Source organism: Blastomyces dermatitidis (assembly GCF_000003525.1).
Source record: "Blastomyces dermatitidis ER-3 genomic scaffold supercont1.11, whole genome shotgun sequence".
Lineage (NCBI taxonomy): Eukaryota > Fungi > Ascomycota > Eurotiomycetes > Onygenales > Ajellomycetaceae > Blastomyces > Blastomyces dermatitidis.
The window spans coordinates 1,479,999-1,500,565 of record NW_025544784.1 but is presented as its reverse complement, the minus strand read 5'-3'; the positions used below and the strand labels follow the sequence as shown (position 1 = coordinate 1,500,565).

The window sequence follows — 20,567 nt, the reverse complement described above, 5'->3', positions numbered from 1 at the left end:
CGAATTTTACTGGTACTGGTTGGTGGGTGCGATCCTCAGCGAGACGGTGCGAACACAGGATTGGATAACCGCAAATTGGACATGAGGAAGAACAGGCGCCACTAATATAGTTCAGACTAAGACCTCCTCAAGGCCCAACTCCCGTTGTGGAGCGGTCAGTGCCAACCAACCCCCATGTGCCGTGCTTGCTTGCACCTTTTGCGTTTTGAAATTTTGACACAGGGGACAATCCAACTCTCACAGACTGACATAAATATTTGGTTTGCAAGAACGGGGGACTCAAAGTTTCCTGCCGTTCACTCATATATACCAGAGTTGCCAGATCCCCCGCTGCAGGATCATCAGCCTGACGAAGTTAACTATCGGTACAAACCCACCCTGCTGCACGGGTTTGCCCGATAAGGCTGAATGGTTCTCAGCTGCCTGCTAGGAACCTTCCCTCGCACGCAACACCCAAGATAGTTACATCAAGTCGTCATTGGTGGATGCTAGTTACCGCCTGAGGATCAAGATTTGGAAATCTCTTAGCTTCCAGCAGATTGATTGGGAATGATTCAGGTTTGTTCCCACGTTGGCGGAATCACGCCTGTCCTCGTGTCGGCTCCATAGCTTAGCAACACCTGTTAAGCATAAACTAGCACCAAAGGTTTATTACCTAGCTCTTTTTTTTCTTCATAAGTTTTGAAGAACTGCCTCTCCATACACCATACCCATTGAACTGTACCCTCCCGCTTGCATAAAAAGCTGTCTGCCTACTTATCGCAATCATTCCTTGAAATTGCATATGAACTATGTGTTCTCTATCTCCAATTCATGTATGCCGTTGCTCTGGCTGCTTAGAGTTGGCTGACAATGCCATAGTCCACTTGAAAATCTTGTGATGGCCTCTTTTCCTCCCGGTCTGGAGACTCCGCTCCTCAAAGTCAGTCGCCCTGTGGCAGCATGCTCGAGGTGCCGCACAGCCAAAATAAAATGCGACGGCAAACTTCCTGCCTGCTCTGCTTGCGAACGGGCCGGGAAAGCGTCTACTTGCCCTGGGGCTACTGATGAATTCGCTAAGGGAAAAGAACGAAGCTATGTGGCCGCTCTTGAGGGCCAATGCGAACGGCTTGAGAAAGAAATCGCCGAGGCGAAGCGGCGTCGGCAGAATGCCATCATAGAGGGAGCCGCGATCGAGCCGAGCTATACCGGCCAGCCGGTATCGCCTGGAGGCGGGACGAAAACCCATCGCGAAGAAGCATGCGATATCGATGACTTAGTGGGAGATTTTGGCTTCCTGTAGGTTAATCAACTTGCAACCCACCCACTACTTCGAGCTAAATACTCACACCCATTCCAGTTCAGTTAACGCGACATCGAGAGATTTTTATGGCATCACATCCTCGACATCATTTGCCGGGCTGCTTTTAACAGTAGCTGTGGCAAAACCTCTGCAGAATGTAGGGGTAAATAGGGGCCTTCCGGCCCGGCCCCTATCTACTACTCTCATTCAACATTACCTTGACAATATCTATGTTCTGTCTCCCTTCTTTATACAGACCAACTTTTGGGCGTCCTTCGATGCCGTGTATCAAGAAGGAGGCCGTTTCGCGAAAAGTTTTGATTATTGGATTGTACACATGGTTCTGGCAATCTCTCAGGCTTCAACCTCACATTCTGAATTAGCAAGGCATCACGTTTCGATTGCACTAGGATACGCTAATGATGTTCTTCATCCCGGGTCCATCGTTGGTATCCAAGCTATTTTATTACTGGCACAGTACTCAATGCTTGATCCAGAGCACTTCAGAACTTGGCACCTGGTTGGCAGTGCTGCTAGAGTCGTATCTGATTTGGGTGTTCACCAAGAGCAACTCTCAGAGACATACCTGAATAAAACAACCTTAGATCTTCGTCAGAGGGTTTTCCATTGCGTACATTCTTTTGACCGGTAAGCAAAATAGCCGGAAGATATTTATTCTTCAAGTATTAATACGACTCTAGATATGTAAGCGTCGCACTTGGGCTAGCATTTTCGTTTTCAGATGACTCGACGAATGTTCCTCTCCCAGGAGTTCCACTGCAGCCAATTGAGGGGACACTAAGCTGGACCGCGACCCTATTCGCCAACAGCATCGAACCAGCTATATATTTGTTCAAAATCCGCAGTATCCAATCAAAGGCATATCAAACCATGTTTTTTAGCGGGCGGAATCCAGCCCCAGAGCCCGCCTCGTACACATGGGAACTCTGCGCGGAGGCTCAAACCTGGTTTAATGCAATACCGAGAACCTTGCCAGGCCATCTCATCGTCTTCTACAACGTCGAGCTTTTCTACACCTTTGTGATCCTCCTCTCCCCATCAAATTATAACCCGAACGTAACTACACTGCACCGGATTCTGTTATTCGAATATGCCGCCAAATTCATCTCACAAATACACCAAATCATCAGCGCTACCAGCTGGTCGCTGTTTTTCTCTTACATCGACATCCAACGCGTCTACACAGTAGCTAGCAAGTTCATAGACGCCCTCGACCAAGCGTACGATGAAATCCTGCAAGACACTGAACCATCCGCGTCCGTACCGCCAGGAACACACCAACCGCCATACGTATCCCCAGCGGAGCGAGTTGATTCCGCTAGGCGGGCACTGAAATGTCTACAGAGCATTTGCTCCATTTTAGAATACGCCCACAATCGATGGAAAATGAGAGGTTTACTGGATGAGTTCCAGCGAAGTTCTGTGCATTTAGAGAAAAGACTGAGGCAAAGTCTCGCTCAGTGGGCCCAGCACCATGTTGATTTGGTTCCCGTTATGCCTCCCGTTTCCTTCCCTACACAAATGTATGCGATGCACCCCGTGCAACCACAATATATTCAGCAACCACAACCCCACCAGCAGCAGCAACATAACCCATTAGCGCATACGCAGAATGGGTATCTTAGAAGTTGATATCAGAGATTACGAAAAATATATAAAATATTTGAGAGGATGCTACGGCCATTCCTTTTCTGCGGCCTGCTAATGAAATAGGATGAGAGCGGGCTGGGAAGCTCATAACAGCAAACTGCCCTGCACAATCACAAAACCTCCCGATTAAATCAATACCCACGGGTATACTGAGAAAAGCAGAGAAGCCGCAGCAAATTCCATAGTTATGTCATTGGAAGCAATGTTAGCGGATTATCCTCTTATCACGCCTCTTTGTGTGTTGCTTTCCATTCACTTTCTCGATCCTCCACCTAATTCAACTTACTCCTCTCTCCCGATCTATTCAACATCACACTTATCGACCAGGGGAGCCCCACTCTCTATCTGCCCCCGAGTACTTTCCAAAATATAATACCGGACTTGCGCTGTTTGCACTCCTATAACTGATGATCAGCTTATGATACCTCCCTCCACTACATTCAAAAAGATTTTTACTTCTCCTGATTTCCTTCTATCCCCGTTTCATTTTTCAATTTTCATTTCACTTCATTTGTTTCATTAAAGTTATGTTCTTCTCCCTTATTTATTGGCACACCGCGTGCCTTGTTTTATTATTCCATCAATTCACCATCCCCCCCTTTATACACTTGCCTCTCAAAATCTTGTTATAGTACATCAGCAGTTTTCATTCAAAGTTTTTGTTATTTGTGTCTAGTGAACGCATTATATATATAATTATATATATTAATTGCTCTATGAAATTCGCTGCTCAAGCCCCCCCATCCGTTTCTTTCCGTCTTTCATTTCCTTCTGTAGATGGTTTGCAACCAATGCCAGCACAGCTAATCTTGCTTGGACGAAGAGGTAATCAATGGGGACGGGGGGGGTTAGCTAAAAATAAAAATAAAAATACAAATACAAATAAAATACAAATAAAAGAAAAGAAAAAGGAATAGTCTACATGCTTAGTATGTAAAATTCCAAGCTATAAATCGATTATGTATCACTAACCATACGAAGATTCAGTATTTAATTTTGGTTACAGGAGAGAAAAGCGGATATCCAATGTCCACAGGTATCCATTGATGTATTGAGTCATAGCGTTTCTTAATCGTCTTGAGCTTCCCATTATTGAATTCGTTAAATAAGTTAAATATCATTCAGAGGGCCATTTGGTAATGAAAGATAGCAAGTAGCGTCACTATTCAATATCACTTCCCTCCAATTCCATGCGTAGCTAGGATTTAGGAATAACTACATCTCCACGCTTTTTTCCATTCTAGAAATTTTTTTTAAAAAAAGATGACAAAAGAAACTTCTAAAAGCTTGGAGATGAAAAACTTTGCCAGTAAAACTTCCAGTGGTAGGTATGTCTTAAAGGGAAATCGAGTTGTCGAGCAACGCCAATAATATCCCGTAAAAAGGGGTGGGAACGTACGATTCAAAAAAAAAAGAAATTTTTTGGAAAAATATCGCTATAGCAAAGACGCCTCCCACCTTTTCCAAATTGGGATGGTTGCCCAGAATTTACCTAGAAATGATAAAGAGATTTCGGCCATTCTTCAAATTAATGAATCCCTCCGACGATGACGTAGAAACTTTTCTCTCACGAGATTTCGCTCGTTCGGCGCACTGGGCTAATAGGTCATTGTGGTGTTTACTATCCTGACGACGTTGACCAGGGCGGAGTCGATTCAAACGACGTAGGCCATATATATTATCCGGGCGTTTTACGGTGGTGACGACAACCTGTTGGCAAAAACATGGTAGAGCCAGTTTGTGTAGTGCGGGCTGGAGCTTTCCAGCGGACCTTTGCCTTCTCTCGTCTCGTCTTCTCCTTCACCGCAATAAGATTGTCAAGGGTCAGGTCAAGCTTGGAAAGCCAGTTTGGGCTGCCTGGTGAACGTTGGTTGGTATCAATGAAGTAGCGACTGAGTTCATCCTCGTTTAACTCTCTGAGAGGTTTCACATCCCCCCATTTCGAAGTTGATACATTATTGAAGCCATCAATCGTAGCACTGGCAGCGGCTTTAAACGCACAATACTCCTCAAAGAACAGAGCGAAATGTGTCTCAGTCCAACCTGTAGGCATAGGTACGACTAGACCCATTGAAGGCAGAACGCGCCGCCTCAACCGTATCCGATGGCCCAGCCCCACAACCTTCCCCGTCTTCGCAAAGCGACCGAACTGCCACATTATTTCAAACTGTTCTGCACTCAAGGGAGCATCACCATAATGTGTGTAGCAGGCTGTCGAGGCCGGGCTAGGCAAGGCTTCAACTGGTTTGGGCGAGGACCCTTGTCGACTGCCAATGCCAACGAGGTACTCGCGGAGAGATATGCCTATGGTTCGCGGGCAAGGGGCCTAGTAGGCGAATCTGCTTGGACGAGAATACTGCGTGGGATTTTGGGCGAGAGACAGTAGTGATAATTTTGCGTTCTTCAGCATCCGAATCAGGCCCCACGAGATGACAGGGGTTGACTCGAACACATTGTTGGTTGCTAACTGTGATAGGGGCCATCGTTTGACGTGTTAATGCCTAGAATGGCGATTTATCTGCTAGCTAAATAGCTCGGAAATAGGCACTAATCGTGAAGAGTGATTATGTTGGGGTAGATGATTGAATAGATGTTAGGGAGGTTAGATGGAGATGAGGGGAGAGTTGAGAAAGGAGGGCAGGAAGAGTGCTGCCAGAGAACGCCTACTGGGAAACTGAGAAGATAAAAGAGACAGAAAGAGAAGAAGACCTCAAGCTTAGTAACAATACAGTTGTGTACTTATGTTGAAATCAACGCATGGCCCAAACGGTATTGATATTGATGCGTTGGGGCAAAACATGAAGTCGATATCGCCAACCCTGAGCTGAGCTATCCCGCACAACCTAGGATATTGAAAGGGATCAGCTCCATTTGGGATCTTAGATCATTTACATTAGAAGAGAGAATATATTCTTCTAACGGGGTGAGCATAGAAAACCCCGTGAATGTAAGCTTTCCATTTCCTGACACCAGAATGATTGCTGAAGAGAAGAGAACATTTGAGTTACAATGAACAGAGTCATGTTCATCATGCATTGGCTCTTCTCAATATTATCTGGAATGACAAAGAAAGCATTAAAGTATAGGATAGCGCCTGCCAGGGGTATAGTGACTTGTCAAGCACTGCGAGGAAAGAAATACCCGGGTCAAAAAACTCCAAGGAATGAGCAATCAATCGGCTTGGGCATGATAACTATGATTTCCTGTTGAGAATTTCGTGTTGAGACTTTCATGTCGAGAAAGGTATCCTTATCATATAGACAGCTGTATATCAATTTTTTATACGTATACCCTATTAACACCCGGATTCCGCATACGCAAAAACTTGTCTCCCGCCTTCAAAAAATGTTTCCCTCTTTAAGCGAGTCGTCGACATGGATTGCGTGTGGAGTCGCGATGATATACATTTTAGAACAAGGCACTTGTTTAGCCGTTCATTCAGCCTTGCCACAGAGGCAAGGAGGGCAATGGGAAATTACACGACGATCGGCAGCGCAGTTGCAGCAGGCAGAACCGATGAGCGGCATATATGACGGTACCCACCCAACACGTTTTGCGCGGTTTGCTGTTCCGGGGTCAATAGAAGAGCATCACGACGGAAACGCAGAGCCAAATGGGGAGTATGGTAAAATCGTGAGGCCTGGAATTCCATCCGGCCACGGGTTACGGCGTGTGCTTGGCGATTTGGAGACATGCGCCGAAGACATCTTCATGCCCTTCGCTTCGGAAACGGATGCAGAACAACCGGTGACGGTTTCGGGCTCGAAGTTGCGGTCGTGCAGAGAGGCAATCTTCTCGCTCATCCGATGGTTGGATACTCAACGGAAAGAAATACATGCCCCTGCTGAGAAGAATCCTTATCTACAAAGCAGTGGTTTGCAGGACAGTAATTCTCGGGATGCGGAAAAATCATATGATAAGGGGGAAAACACCATCGAGAAACGGGCTTCGATGGCAAATGTAAAGCAGCAAAGTTGCGAGGTGACCGATTGCCGCCCGTTCGAACGCCCACATGTATACTCCTATGCCATGGAGACGTCAGCAGAGAAATCGAAGATGTGCAAAATGTGCAATCCCCGAAACGAAGAACTCATCAGAAGGCATTTTACGAAGCAACGCCGACGACTGCGGAACATTCTCTATCTTATTCTCGGCATAGTCATTGCAGTATCGAGCGCTGCAACCGTAGTTGTTTGCGTCCGCAAAGCGAAAGGGAAGAGTCGGGACACAAGTCGAGTAGGTCCCGCGTGTAGCAGCGAACAGGGAGGTGTGCTCCCCGGTCTCATATCAACAATCCGAAAATCCAGAGGCGTAAACCGAAGGTCAGATGTGGAAACTCAATCTACAGCGTCACAGCTCAGTCCAGAACAAGATGGCCACATTTCACCAGTCCGACGCAGCGATTCGTTCAAGCTGAGAGGATACGCGGGAAGAACGAGGCCGACTACGCCGACAGCCTGGGATGAGAAATAGGTAACATTGTTAAACCTTTTCTTTGGTCCAGGTTTGCGAGTGCGATCCACGTCAAACTGATACGGACCCGACTTTGGTTGAGCAGCATTTCGCGGTTTCTTTCGGTGGTTTCAAATGAGTGAATTTTTTTTTTCCCTCTTTGGGTATTATCCTGGTGTTCTCTGGAGTTATGGCGTAATGAATGTTCCCTGTATTTTTAAGTGATTGCTACTCTCGCCTCGAATGAATTTGTAGAGCTTGAAAAGTTGCTTGATGAACTAATTTTCGGAAATAATACAACGCAAACCCAATAAGGAGCAGTTAGCTAACTAAACAACGCGCTAACCTAACCCCAATCCGAATCTAGCCCTAACTTCCAAGGTTGACCCCTGAATCACTTGAACCAGAGACCTACCCCGAATTCGCAGAAATATACTGTACATGTACGGAGTATTTGTATGTACATACAATACACCCATTCCTTAGATTTCCGTTGGCTTGCCCAGGAATACACGAGTGAGTAACTGATTTTCCTTACCTCTCTTAATCCTCACAATAATATTGACAATATCTGTTAAGTGGTAGTTACCGAGTGTATCCGCCTAAAACATGGGAAGCCCACCATCAAATGCAATTGCCATTCAGTCTCCCCTTTCGACAAATTCTCATATACAAATATATATATATACAAAGGGACAATAATGGGGGAAAGCGCATAGCAGAACAAATTTGGCGGGAAGGTAATGGCGGAAAAAAATTATCCGGGCAAAGACAGTTTTTGCATCCAGAGAGCAATACATAGCATAGGGTCATAACAAGATCAGGTCCGTCAAATAAAATGCCATGAACAATGTGCGCAACAATCCCATACATTATGTTGATGAAATTCTCACCGCGTCGGAAATATGGATTAGAATCAACACTCATTCACAAAAGTGCAAAGAGACCGTGATACCAAAATCTCATAAATAGATCAAATACTCCTCACTTCAACCCCCCCAAACAACAACATCCCCCTACAACTCCCTCGTCCGCTCATCACTCTCCCGAATCCACTTCTCCAAACTCGCCGGCTCCCTAACCCGGAACCCAACCTTAAACGGCTTCGGATCCAACGTAAGCGACGTCTTCGTCGCATTGCAATCCAGCGCGTCGAGGATCGGATGGTCCTTGGGATCCTTCGCGGGTACCATGCGGAAGGCCGTGATCAGCCTGATGAAGGCGGTGTAGAGCTCGCGGTTAGCCAGGTGGGAGCCGGCACACATGCGCGAGCCGGCGCCGTAGGCGTAGTGGGGGGTTCCGGCGCCGTCGGAGGTGTTTAGGTAGCGTTCTGGTTCGAAGAGGTGGGGGTTTTTGAAGTGGGTGGAGTCGTAGTCGGCAGCGTAGGCGTTCTGGAAGGGGAGGGATGCGGTGTTAGGTTTTGTTTTTTTTTAAATATATATTGTTGGTTTAGGCGTTGGAGATTGGAGAAACACGATGTATGAAAGGGGGAGGGGAATCAGGTATAGATGAACACGGGAATGCATACCATGAAGAATGTAGTACCAGCTGGGATAACTGCACCCTCATAGGGGATATCCTTAATACTGACGCGGGGGAGGCAGATAGGGATGACGGTGAAGAAACGGAGGATTTCTTTGACCAAGGCGGTGATGTAGGCAACTTTTTCTTCGACGAGGCATTTTCCCCAGGCGTCTCCGTTTGGATATACCTTCATGATTTCATTATAGGCGCGGGCTTGAATTTCTTGGCCATGGTCAGAGGCAAGGTACGCGATGCCCATGATTATGTTTCCGGGGACGGTGTCGAGACCAGCAGACACCATGGTTAGGCAGATGGATTTGATCTCAGCTATAATTTTTTTTTTTTTTTTTATGTTAGATGGTTATTCTTTATGATGCATGTAAAGAAAAAAAAAAAAAGAGGCAAATTAGGAAGAAATTTCAAACCTAGAGAATCATGGTAAATAACTTTTCCTTTTTAGCTTACCTTCATTTAGTTTAGCCTCGGGGTCCTTCAGAATATTTCCAGTGATGCATGGTTTATCTGTGCCGTTCTCTATCCTTTCTCTTAACATATTCAGCAAGAGAGTCAAGTAATTATCTCTCCGTTGGCGGAACTCCTTAGCCTCGGAGTTACGACTTGGCCATAATCGAAGCAAGGGAATATAGTCCTGCCAGTTATTGCTCGTACTCCTGAAGTTGCTAACAATTCGCTCAACATGGCAGATCTCCTTCAGAAGCTCGTTGTCGATGCTTCCATCGATGCGAATTCCGTAATTCAGAGTCAGACTCGTATTCAGCGCAAATCGCTGGAAGTAGGGATTGGGGTCGATGTCTATCTGCCCATTCTTGCTGTCCTGGAGTAGCTCCTTGATACTGACGTTGGATTCTAGGTCAATGATAGGCATGTAAGATTGGACAGCGGGACGGTTGAGAGCAGTGGCGGCAGCCTTGCGACGTCTCTTGCACGACTCATCCCATGGAGATGTGCCGATGGTGAAGCCCTGTGAGCTGGATACCACTGTGTGGAATGTATGGAGTGTTGGGCGGGAGATAAGCGCGGATTGGTGGGTGATCCAGAAGTATTTGACGGAGTCAAAGGTATTGGCAAAGATGATTCTCTAACGCTCAGATAATTTTTATATATCAATATCCGTATATAGAGCACTTCCCCCCTAATGATCTACATAGTTGGTTTATTTAACGCACCTTGTTCCCCAACCGAACCTGGAATACCGCTCCGTATTTCTTCACCCAGCCTGCCGCTACTTTGGCATGCTCCTCCCCAAGCTGAATGAGGTTTCCAAATATCGGAACTCCCGGTATCTCGGTAAGATTCTTTATCTTGGGGACATCGGTACCGTTCAGGTATCTGATCAGAAAGAACGTGATTGCAATCGCAGCCACCGCAACGGATTGGAAACCCATGATGAAAGCGTTATTTAGGGCGAGTGGCAAGTACACTACTGTATGAGAAATAGTGAAATAGCGAAATATCGAAATAGTAGAGAGTCAGGCCGTAGCGGTCATCTGAACACGGCGCTGCAGAGGGTTTTATTTGCTGTACAGAGAGGACGCCTCCTGAATCCCTGGTTCGGAAAATGTGCTCTTGCTGTGGATGACACCGTACCAAAGGCAAAAGCAGACAGGTTCGTATAGAACAGCAGGAAGCATCATAGAATCATCCTGGCCGAGAGGGCTTGCAGTTGTAGTATATATACGGAGTACACGCCCCCCCCCCCAAGAAACAGTCCAGCTGGAAAATCCTGCCTGACTGCCAAACCTTCACGCCTCAAATGCTGCGTGCGCCGCGGATTCCGCACTAGACGCTGTCCACAAGCAGTTAGAGCAGTACAGGTGCGGGTATTGGATGCGTATTAGACGATACACCCCTCGCATTAACTATATATACAGAATCCTGTTTTGCGGGATAGCGCGCGTTACCAAGATATGTTGTGGAGATCTCCCCGCACGGCTATATTCGGCTGGGCAAGGGTGTTTTCCAAGGTTCCGCGCTCGGGCCCGGAAAGCGGAATTGTCGCGGAGATCACGTGACCATGTCCGACTCTCCTCTGGTCTTGTGTATGGGACTGTGCCCTGTATTCATAACCATGAGCTGGATGCTATGTTTTGTGTGTGGTAGGGAATGATGTTGTAATCCCGAGTCCTTGTACGGAGTTTTGGGAAGAGTGAATTCACAGCTAAACTACTATCTAGGCCGAGATTTGCATCTTAATGAATGGACTACCTCTGCATAGGGAAGAGCCGGAAAAGACAACCTACATTGCTTGGGCCTGCTCTTGTCTAGATTTCCCAGTCTTTCCAGTCTCAAGGCAGTCATCAATCCATTGGTAAAATAAATAAATAAATCTCTTTGTTCCCTTGCAGGTATTTAGTCTCTCCTGGGTAGGTTTCGATATGCAGTGGCTGAATGAATAAAAATTTCTACACAAATGCTAGGAGGGTCACTCCACCTGATTATTATTCTCTAATTTTAACCCATTGGGGATACCGGCTCAAGAGAACGTTGCAGCAATAATACTTTGCGACTATAGAGAAGTTTCAAAATCGAGTAAAATAAAGAGAGAAATAGGGTAGAAACAAAAGATAGAGCTTCCGGTTGAATATGCCTAGGTAGGAATCATAGGAATCATTCAATTGATATTTCCCAACCCATTTGCTCTAATGAAAAAACATCGCATCCTTCAGCAGGGTGCAAAAAATTGAAGGAGTGCAGACGATTCCACCCCCTCTCATAGGAGTTTTTCAAATTCCAAGGTTGCCTTGAGGATTCATTGAATCTAACTGCGGATAATGATAGCGCATCTTCGATGTCAAGTACCTAGCATCTTTGGCATTATTTGACCCAGTGGAGGAACAACCACTGCAAATAGGATATGAGATGATTATTTCTGCATGGGCATGATTGGTCTCGCTCAATAAGCGTTATTTTGTCGCCCACGGCTGATAGTGGAATGTAGCCAGAGCATTAGACCTCAACTGAGGAAGGGAGAGATGTGCTTTGATATATAAATTTATAAAAAATATTGGCCCAGAAGATATTCCATGTTATTGTCTCGCAGCAGACAATACGTTGTGAGGCATGCCGTTATCAGTTTGAAACGCGGGCTGGGGGGAGGTAACGGCCGACATATTCGTTCAAGAACAATTGATGAATGCAACCCTCTTCATACGCCTGGTTCGCTGCTCTGAACCTACCATATTAGCCGGCGTTCTAGAAACTGTCGAGGTTGTGCAATAATATAGTGTGCCTGTGCCATAAATCTGGATGCCAGCGGCTGAAATTGTTGAAAACGTATGCATGTGCAACGTGATGAGTTCATTCATGGCTCAGCTGAAAACCAGAGCAGCTTTCAACCATCTCACCCTCGAGAAAATCATGAATGTCTATCTATGCAGAGATGCAGAGATGCAGAGATTGGTGTGACATGTTGGCTGCTCGTTCCAACCAAGCACCGGCTGGATTGTTTTTCCGGTCCCGCGCCAAGCCACCGTTTGATGAGCCTAATTCAACGCCCATCTGTGACTATCTGTTTGCTATCTTTCTTTGAACAACATCCATCCACGGCTCATACAATGCAGAGATGACCAAGTTTGCAGATCCAACTGCAACCATGGAGCCGACACATTATGTCCCGCATTGCCTTCTGTTTGTTTCTTTGTTCTTCAACTTTCATATGTGAGTCCCGGTATGCCAGGTTTCAAACTTTGTGGTTTAGCTGGCATGCTACAATATCTCGTCACACCAAGGGTTTGTGCCGCGATATTTGGAGCCGTCTCCCGGGTGTAACAAAATTCGTTTTGTCCTCTACTCCATGGGCAAAGATGGCTTCCGGAGGCTGAGGCTGATACGCATTCCAGAACATAGTCTTTTCTTTTCTAGGGGAAAAGAAATGCGCGTAACGCGAACCCGCTGCGGGCCATAATGGACGGACGAGAAAGACCTCCAATCATTTCCGGGCAAGTTGATCGACCTATATAAGGCAACACCATATTTAAAATGTAGCATGTCTACAGCCGGGTAACTTCTCTGAATTCTCCGCACCAGACAAATTCCATTCTATCATTGCCCAACGGTCTGGAGCTACCTTAATTCAAGCAGTCAAGCAGGGCATCCTTCCGGAGTAACGATAAGCAACCAGTCTTCGTGAGCTGCAACTGCCAAGAAGTTGCCGATTAATAACCCTAATGGGCCAGCATGATCTCGAACTACACTTTTTCAGTCTGGAGTAGGAAACCAAACAAAGGTGGCACGCATGACTCAGTTCAGCCGAATCCTTGTGTGGATGCTTTGCTCTTGCTTCCGCTCCTATCGAACATTTTTGTTTCTTCCGTTTCTTCTTCTGCTTTTGCTTTTTCTACTTTCCTTTATGCCTTTATTTGACTTGGGTTGGCGTGCACCAAATTGCTCCATTTTCTATTCGAGATCTACTCCCTTGGATGGTAGCTGGACGCCAGCTCGGATGATCTCCATCTTACCTAGGCTGGACTAACGCCGTGGCCTGCTCCTTGGGTTCACGAAAATGCCTGAACATCAAGTATGCTGATGATTGACCTCCTTGCAGGTTTATCTAGTCGAATGTGACGTGACGCACTCTGATGTATGTGCACGATAATACGTTACAATTTTCCAGCTATATTACCATTTTTAGTTCCAATACTTGTTTCTTGACTCTACATTTCAAATACACCGTGTCAACCACGCCATGAACTGCCAACCGTCGGTATCCGGCAGTACAGGCCAAACTCATTGCTCTGTATCTTTGGAATTGCCGTTCCCAGACCACCTAACCCTACAAACAAGGGGAACAAGGATCTTGCATTATATTATACACAGAGAATGCGAGTTAGATACCCTTTTCTTTGCCTATACACCACCGGTCTTAAAATTTCCTTGCTCGCTCGTTTCCCAGGTTTATGCAGCCCGGAGGCCCATGCCCTCAATGTGCATTCATTGACGCCCTTTAGTGACGTTGATGCTACGACAGACGCATATCGGAAATTATCCATGGTGCTGTCATTCTTGATCTCATTGTTGTTGTAGCCGGTGACCACGAACTGCCACCTACTAACTCAGTTTCTCTGAGACCTAAAACCGCCTGGTATATAGCTTGCGGTAAATCCCGATGCAATTTCCCAAACCTTCTGCAATATTCGACATATTCACGCCCTTTTCCCCATGTGCGCATCACTCCTGCGTGGTTTAATAAAATTATTGATTCTTGTCGCTTAATGCTTCATTCCGCTGTCCAGCCAACCGACATAGACGATGACCGACTCAACGAAGGAAGCACCGGATACTCCTATCGCGACAGAAACACACTCCATCGATTGTTTAGATAGAGAAGCTGAGAAAAAAGTTGTCTGGAAATGCGATCTCTATGTCGTTCCAATACTCTCTTTTCTCATGTGTCTAGGGTTCCTGGACCGCATCAACATAGGGAACGCTCGCCTTCAAGGCCTAGAGAGAGATCTCAACATGAGTGGACATGATTTCAACATTGCATTGTTCATATTTTTTATTCCATACATGGTCTTCGAAGTTCCGAGCAATATCATTCTTAAGAAAGTTGCCCCTTCAACCTGGCTCAGCGGTGTTATGATAGGATGGGGTGAGTGGCCTCCCACTCCGCTGTCCTCTTGGTGCAATTTCTTAAAATGATTATGTAGGTCTGGTCACAGTTTTCCAAGGGATCACCGATAGTTTCGCTGGGCTGGTAACTTGCCGCATCTTTCTGGGGATTTTCGAAGCAGGATTCTTCCCAGGTGAGCGTCCATAAAGCTTGACTGATTTTCTGTCCGTTTATTATCTGACATGCGTAGGTTGCGTATATCTTATCTCCATGTACTACAAGCGACATGAGCTTCAGACAAGGGTCAATTTTTTCATCGCCTGCAGCATCATGGCGGGTTCAATGAGTGGTGTAAGACATTCCTAATCCTATCAAAATGACCCAGAGCTGATAAATTTGGTAGATTTTGGCGTATTTCATTGCAGGAATGGATGGCATATGTGGTTATAGTGGCTGGCGCTGGATATTTATCCTGGAAGGCGCTGTGACGGTGGTCGCCGCCGCAGTCTCGAAATTTTTCATTCCGGATTGGCCTGAAACCGCAAAATTCCTTACAGAGGACGAAAGGAAGATCCTCATACATCGATTAGCAACGGAGAGCGAAAATTCGAGAATGGATCGGCTGGACAAACCAGCCATGAAACGCGCCTTCACGGACGTGAAAATCTACTTGGGGTAAGACCTCGGGACCTATCCTTGATTCTATAGATCGTTGTAGAACTTTATGTTTTTACTGACACCATTTTCCTTCACTCTTGCAGAATTATAATGTACATGGGAATTGTCAACAGTGGATATGCAGTCAGCTTCTTCACTCCCACCATCCTCCATGATCTAGGCTGGACCGCGCTAAACGCACAACTCCTGGCCGTCCCAATATTCGCCTGCGGCGCCTGCTCGGCCATGATCACCGCAGTAATTTCAGACCGAATACGGCACCGCTTCACATTCACCATCCTCGGGTGCCTAATCGCATCCATCGGATATACAATCCTCCTATGCCAACAATACGTATCCCTGGGCGTGCGCTACTTCGCGGTCTTCGCCATCTCAGCCGGCTCCTTCATGTCGCATCCCATCACCATCACGTGGCTAAATAACAACATGGGCGGCCATTATAAACGTGGGATATCATCGGCGATGCAGATCGGGATCGGGAACTCCGGTGGCATTATCGCGAGTAACCTCTTCTTCCCGTCTGAGGCGCCACGGTACCCGACCGGGTACGGAGCGAGTCTTGGATTGATCTGGTTATGCGCGCTTACGTGCATTGTGTTCTTGCTGTACTTGTATCGTGAAAACCGGCTGCGCGCGCAGGGGCGCCGCGATCACCTCCTGCAGCTTCCCGAGGATGAAGTTAATAATCTTGGAGACCACCATCCTAGTTTCAAGTTTACGTACTGAGCTGAGTGGGCTGGTTATAGATGTTTGCCTTCAAAGACCATGTAGTTTTGCTTCTTCACCTTGGACCCCCATGCACTCTCCGTTTTCCTGACCTTAGCATGAAAATTATGTCCGGCGTACGCTTTTTCCTATGCGTTTTTTTATGTTCTCGTTGTTTCCAGAAAAGTGTCATCTCCTTTTTTTCTGCATTTTCTATTCCTAGTCCCGGGTGTTTTTGCTTTTATTTGTGGTCTGGCAGTACGACAGGAGATGATGCGCTTGGCCCGGACAAACTCTCTGTGGAGATTAGGGATATGAATGGCGACATTAGTTAACTAGTATCTACCTATCTACGTAGTACCTATATTCTTCATGAGAGTGCGCTTGGCGATCATAGAAATGAAACCTTTTTTTTCTCTAGATCATTATTTCATTCATCCTTGAAAACCAATTTTGTGCTTAAAAAAAAAAAAAAAAAAAAAACCGTTGAACCCACGCATGGCCCAAAGTATACATACAAAAAACAACCATTGCCTTTTAAAGCCAATGGTTGTTCCCATGATGGGACACAAATGACCCCGCATACCCATTATTGACATTCGCACGCTCAATAACCCCCAGCATAGCACCAACCGACTTCTCAACGGACATCGCCCCTTGAAACTGGGGTCATATAACTTATGGAGCATATCGCCCAGTTCGGCGAGCTGTTCGGGCGTTGCTATATGTAAATTTTTGTGAAGCCGGGTTAGTTAGATAGATTATTTTTATTTTATTTTTTATTTATTTATTTATTTATTTATTTATTTATTTATTTTGTTAAACCAGAGCGTGACTAATTGTTGCACTGGTGGGCAAACCAGGGAAGCAAAGTCTGATGATTCATGATTCCCATTTCCATTTTTAACTTGCTTACCTTTCGCCCAACCCCCGTAGTTATCCACCACGCCCGGAGAAATGGACATGAACAAAATCCCCTCATTCCGATACTGCGCGCTGAACTTCGCCCGTAGCAGCATTCATTGCCGCCTTGGACACTGCATAGGGTATCTGCGACGTGATCTCATAGCGCGAGATGAATTTAATACCCGCACCGCCGGATGTGAGCGTGACTACCTTCTTCGTCATCCCCTTGCGCACGAGGGGCACGAAGAGAGAAAGCAGGTGGATGTTAACCGATGACGTTGATGGAGAAGCTTTCTAGGAGTTCGGCTCCGAGTCGTTCTACGGGCGAGAGGGACAGGTATATTTAATTTTGAGCAAACTGCCGGCGGTGGCAAGAAGGTCGTGAAAGATCGACCATTCAGAATGCAGGTTTGCAAACGGCGCTACTTCATCGGTCGGCTGCTTGCTGTTTGTAGCCAAAAAAAAAAAAAGTTTGAAGACTCGTTAGCATAGGAGAACAAGGAGTCATAGTCTGTCAAATCGGCTTGGATGATACTGATGTTTCTTCCCGGTAGCTCCTTTGCGACCTTCTTGTACGCTACTACGGCTTTGTGGTGCACGAGGCCGATGACTAGACTTTCGGGGGTTGCGGAGAGTTGGCGTTGGAATTCATATTAACTATCGTATTGAGCAGTTGGGAGCGTAATATAGTTATATATGTATATATATGTCTGGGTTTAGATGTCTGGGTAGATGGAGGGTACTGCACCCCCCCCCAATTCCGCGATTTGCACCGGTGATCACGAACGACGGCATGATTAGGACATGCAAATGAGAGAGTGAATATTAATGTATATTTCAAGTGCTGCTGGTAGCGATAGTAAATATTCTTTCGAAGTTGTACCGTTTTTCAAGGGGAATACGGCATATTATATAAGTCCACCAGAGGGGTTCCTCTCCTCGTTCACTCAATGAACTCCGATTTTTTTTCTTCAATCAGATCAACTATTCTTGCCCACTATGTCCGGACTTAACTTCGGAACAGTTATTAGATCATTACAAGAGATGATTGGGAATCTTACATGAGGTTGGTAAGTAGGAACTTCCGTAACTAGTATATAGCTTGTTCTCCCGCATGTTCTCATAACGACGTCTACAGACAGGTCCATAGTGCAAATGTCTGGTTGACTTCCGGTTGACATTCTCTTATAGGGCCTGTTCGGTGCGTCCGTGTGTACTCGTTCTTTTTGTACGGATCTCCACTTTTTTTAAAAAGTACAGCCCCAATATCATGACTGTTCAGTGGGCAGAGCATCTGTACTAATAATACAGCTGCTTTTTACAAAGTACAGATGAAAATGACCAGGTGTTCAGTGGATTGAGCGGCTGTACTTGCATCTCTTGCCAAGATCTTATGAATAAGCAGTATTTAACTTCAACAGTGTGTGATAGTGTAGAATAGCACTTTTAGAGGCAATATAGTGTAGAATAGTGTAGAATAGTGTTCATAGTGGAGATAGTTAACTAATATTGATTAGAAGGAAGCTCATAAAAATGTGTTCTTTTTGAATGGAGTCCAGAGTCAGTTCAAAAAGAATGTGTTTTTGTGAGCTTCCTTTCTCCATCTCAGAGCAGTGGAATAGTGTGATGGCACAACGCCGGCTTGCTACTAATAATTGGTAAATACACTATTTTTAATGAGATCCACTATTGCGTTCAAAAAGTACGGACGCACCGAACAGGCCCTTATTGCCTGTTCTACCGGTTGAACCTCTTCCGCGCCCAGGCATGCCGAGATATACACGCCTTACAAGCGCAGATGTAGGAGTATTTATAGATCTGGTGGAGGTCCGCATATTATTATTATTATTCTACCATTATAATCGTATGCAGTCAGAGACTATGATCAATCTTTAGCCCGATTGGATTTGATGTGTCGCCCCTGCGGGCGCTACCTGGGCAGCCGCAACAGCCACTCGGCCAACCGGGGCAGGGAGGTCCACATAGCTAGAGACAAGCGGAGTACAAGTTATAATGATATACGAATAAGCCTTCAAGGGCGGAAATAGGAGGCAGCGGGTAAGTTAGAGCGGAAAAGCTTGGCAGAGCGTTGATTGGTTTAGTCAGCATCCATTTCAAAACACTACCTCGGCACGGTTGCGCAGACTTACTGTGTAGATGGATGGGAACAACCGATGGGGATGGAGATGAGAGTCCATATGTACGCTGTACGCTGTAAGTGATGGTGATGACGGGGATGATATGACGGAGATGATGAACAAACGGGTTGGATATCGTTATTGGCAGCACAGCTAACTACGCTAACAACCCCCTAACGCAGCAAACAATCATCTGACAACGCCGCAGCGACCATGAATACAGCGTAAGCTCTCATTCTGCTCTTGATTAGATCGAAGAAGTCTTGCCCGCCTGAATATTGCCTCTGGTTGGCTCAAGGCGCGCTGAGTGGGCTGAATCACTGCAAGCGCCAGATGGCGTCGATCAACTAACTTAGTTAAACGTAATAATTGACTTCGCGCTGGATCCATGGGCTGGGCGGGAACCTTTGGCCTTCAACCCCCTTGTTGACAGTTGTTATTATTGTCTTCTTCTTCTCTCTTCTTTTTGCTTTCTTTTTGCTTTCTTTTTGCTCTTCTTTTTCACATTACTTCGAATAATATTTCACGTGTAAAGAACTTGATACGAATTAATGAGTTAACATAACATGACTTCAGGCTTCCCCAGAGTGTGAGTGAGGGGAGGGTCGTCGCCCCCCCCTGATGGTTTCACGCAGATACGTACCCTTACCCACCCCCGCTGCCAAACCTCAAACCTCAAACCTCAAGCCCCATAACATAACCCGCAGCCTCTATGCAGCTGGCCCCGAGAGACATGCACCGCACCACCACAGCAATCACAGCAATCAATCACTGTAACCCGTAGCCGGAGGAAGAACGAGGAGAACGAATAGCTCAGTGCATGTGTTTCTTCGCTCCCCATTTTTGTGTGATTTGGCAGCAGGACGCGATCCCCAAACCCAAACCCAAACCCAGACCAATAAATAACCCACCAGCCGTTCGCTCTCCGTATAAATGCCCACGCCCTTTTGGAGCCTCTCGACGACGCCTGCACGAAGTTGGTGACTCATATTCATGTGTTGCGACTACATGCTGCCCGCGCTGAGCAGCTAAGACGACCCAATCCTCAAAACAATTCCCCTCTTTGCCCTCTTGCTCTTTCTTATTCTTGCCCTCACCCGACCAGAACTCGTCCTAGGGAAGACGAGGAAATATAACCAAGACAAAACAATACAATAATCGGAAGAAAAACAAACATACTGGCATATTGTTCTAGGTAGGGTCGGGGTAGACTAGGCATTGACGATGGAAAACTCACTAACAAACCTACCACCAACAACACCCCCGCGCTATGGTGCGTACTCCTCTTCTTTGAACTCAAGCAGGGAGAACAGGACCAAGGAGAACAATCGAAATGGACAGGATATGGATAAGGACACCAAGAAGGGCCGCAAGATGTCCGTCCTCGCCCTCCTAGGAAAGCTATCCAAATCCAGAGATACGAACCGTTCACAATCTCCCTTCTCGCCCCCTCCCTATTCTTCCTCCTCCACTCCCCCATGGCACGATTCAACCACCGCCCCGCGACTCTCGAATCAACTCTCCCCACCGACATCGACATCGCTAGTCTCAATACATCTGAAGCCAGCAGAGTACGTCCGGCGAATAAAACGGCTACTCGCCAATTCAAAAAGACCTCCTCCTTCCCCTCTTCGTGGGA

At 46.3% G+C, this 20,567-nt stretch overlaps 6 protein-coding genes across 6 annotated transcripts in view; 4 read left to right on the top strand and 2 right to left on the bottom strand.

The window, feature by feature from the left end:
* Positions 1-880: 880 nt before the first annotated feature.
* Positions 881-2,935, top strand: BDCG_08513 (C6 transcription factor; the record flags this gene model as incomplete). The annotated part of the gene is made up of 3 exons (XM_045424299.1): positions 881-1,278; positions 1,340-1,930; positions 1,984-2,935. The coding sequence occupies 3 exons, from the start codon at positions 881-883 to the stop codon at positions 2,933-2,935; spliced, it is 1,941 nt and encodes a 646-aa protein (XP_045273044.1).
* Positions 2,936-4,441: 1,506 nt separating this feature from the next.
* BDCG_08512 (uncharacterized protein) lies at positions 4,442-5,436 on the bottom strand (the record flags this gene model as incomplete). Its single annotated transcript, XM_045424298.1, has 3 exons — positions 4,442-4,663; positions 4,725-5,279; positions 5,404-5,436. 3 exons carry the CDS (start codon positions 5,434-5,436, stop codon positions 4,442-4,444), a joined length of 810 nt encoding a protein of 269 aa, XP_045273043.1.
* Positions 5,437-6,298: 862 nt separating this feature from the next.
* On the top strand, positions 6,299-7,426 carry BDCG_08511 (uncharacterized protein; the record flags this gene model as incomplete). Its single annotated transcript, XM_045424297.1, has 1 exon — positions 6,299-7,426. One exon carries the CDS (start codon positions 6,299-6,301, stop codon positions 7,424-7,426), a length of 1,128 nt encoding a protein of 375 aa, XP_045273042.1.
* Positions 7,427-8,421: 995 nt separating this feature from the next.
* On the bottom strand, positions 8,422-10,335 carry BDCG_08510 (phenylacetate 2-hydroxylase; the record flags this gene model as incomplete). The annotated part of the gene is made up of 4 exons (XM_045424296.1): positions 8,422-8,796; positions 8,934-9,256; positions 9,395-10,028; positions 10,117-10,335. The coding sequence occupies 4 exons, from the start codon at positions 10,333-10,335 to the stop codon at positions 8,422-8,424; spliced, it is 1,551 nt and encodes a 516-aa protein (XP_045273041.1).
* Positions 10,336-14,197: 3,862 nt separating this feature from the next.
* Positions 14,198-15,905, top strand: BDCG_08509 (MFS transporter; the record flags this gene model as incomplete). Its single annotated transcript, XM_045424295.1, has 5 exons — positions 14,198-14,540; positions 14,599-14,694; positions 14,752-14,852; positions 14,905-15,176; positions 15,263-15,905. 5 exons carry the CDS (start codon positions 14,198-14,200, stop codon positions 15,903-15,905), a joined length of 1,455 nt encoding a protein of 484 aa, XP_045273040.1.
* A 4,247-nt stretch (positions 15,906-20,152) lies between these two features.
* Positions 20,153-20,567, top strand: part of BDCG_08507 (uncharacterized protein) — a gene marked incomplete at both ends in the record, with an annotated part of 1,091 nt that continues 676 nt past the window's right edge. Inside the window, one exon of the mRNA XM_045424294.1 lies at positions 20,153-20,499. Within this exon, the coding sequence (XP_045273039.1) occupies positions 20,153-20,499 (347 nt within the window). The remainder of the gene's footprint in view (positions 20,500-20,567) is intronic.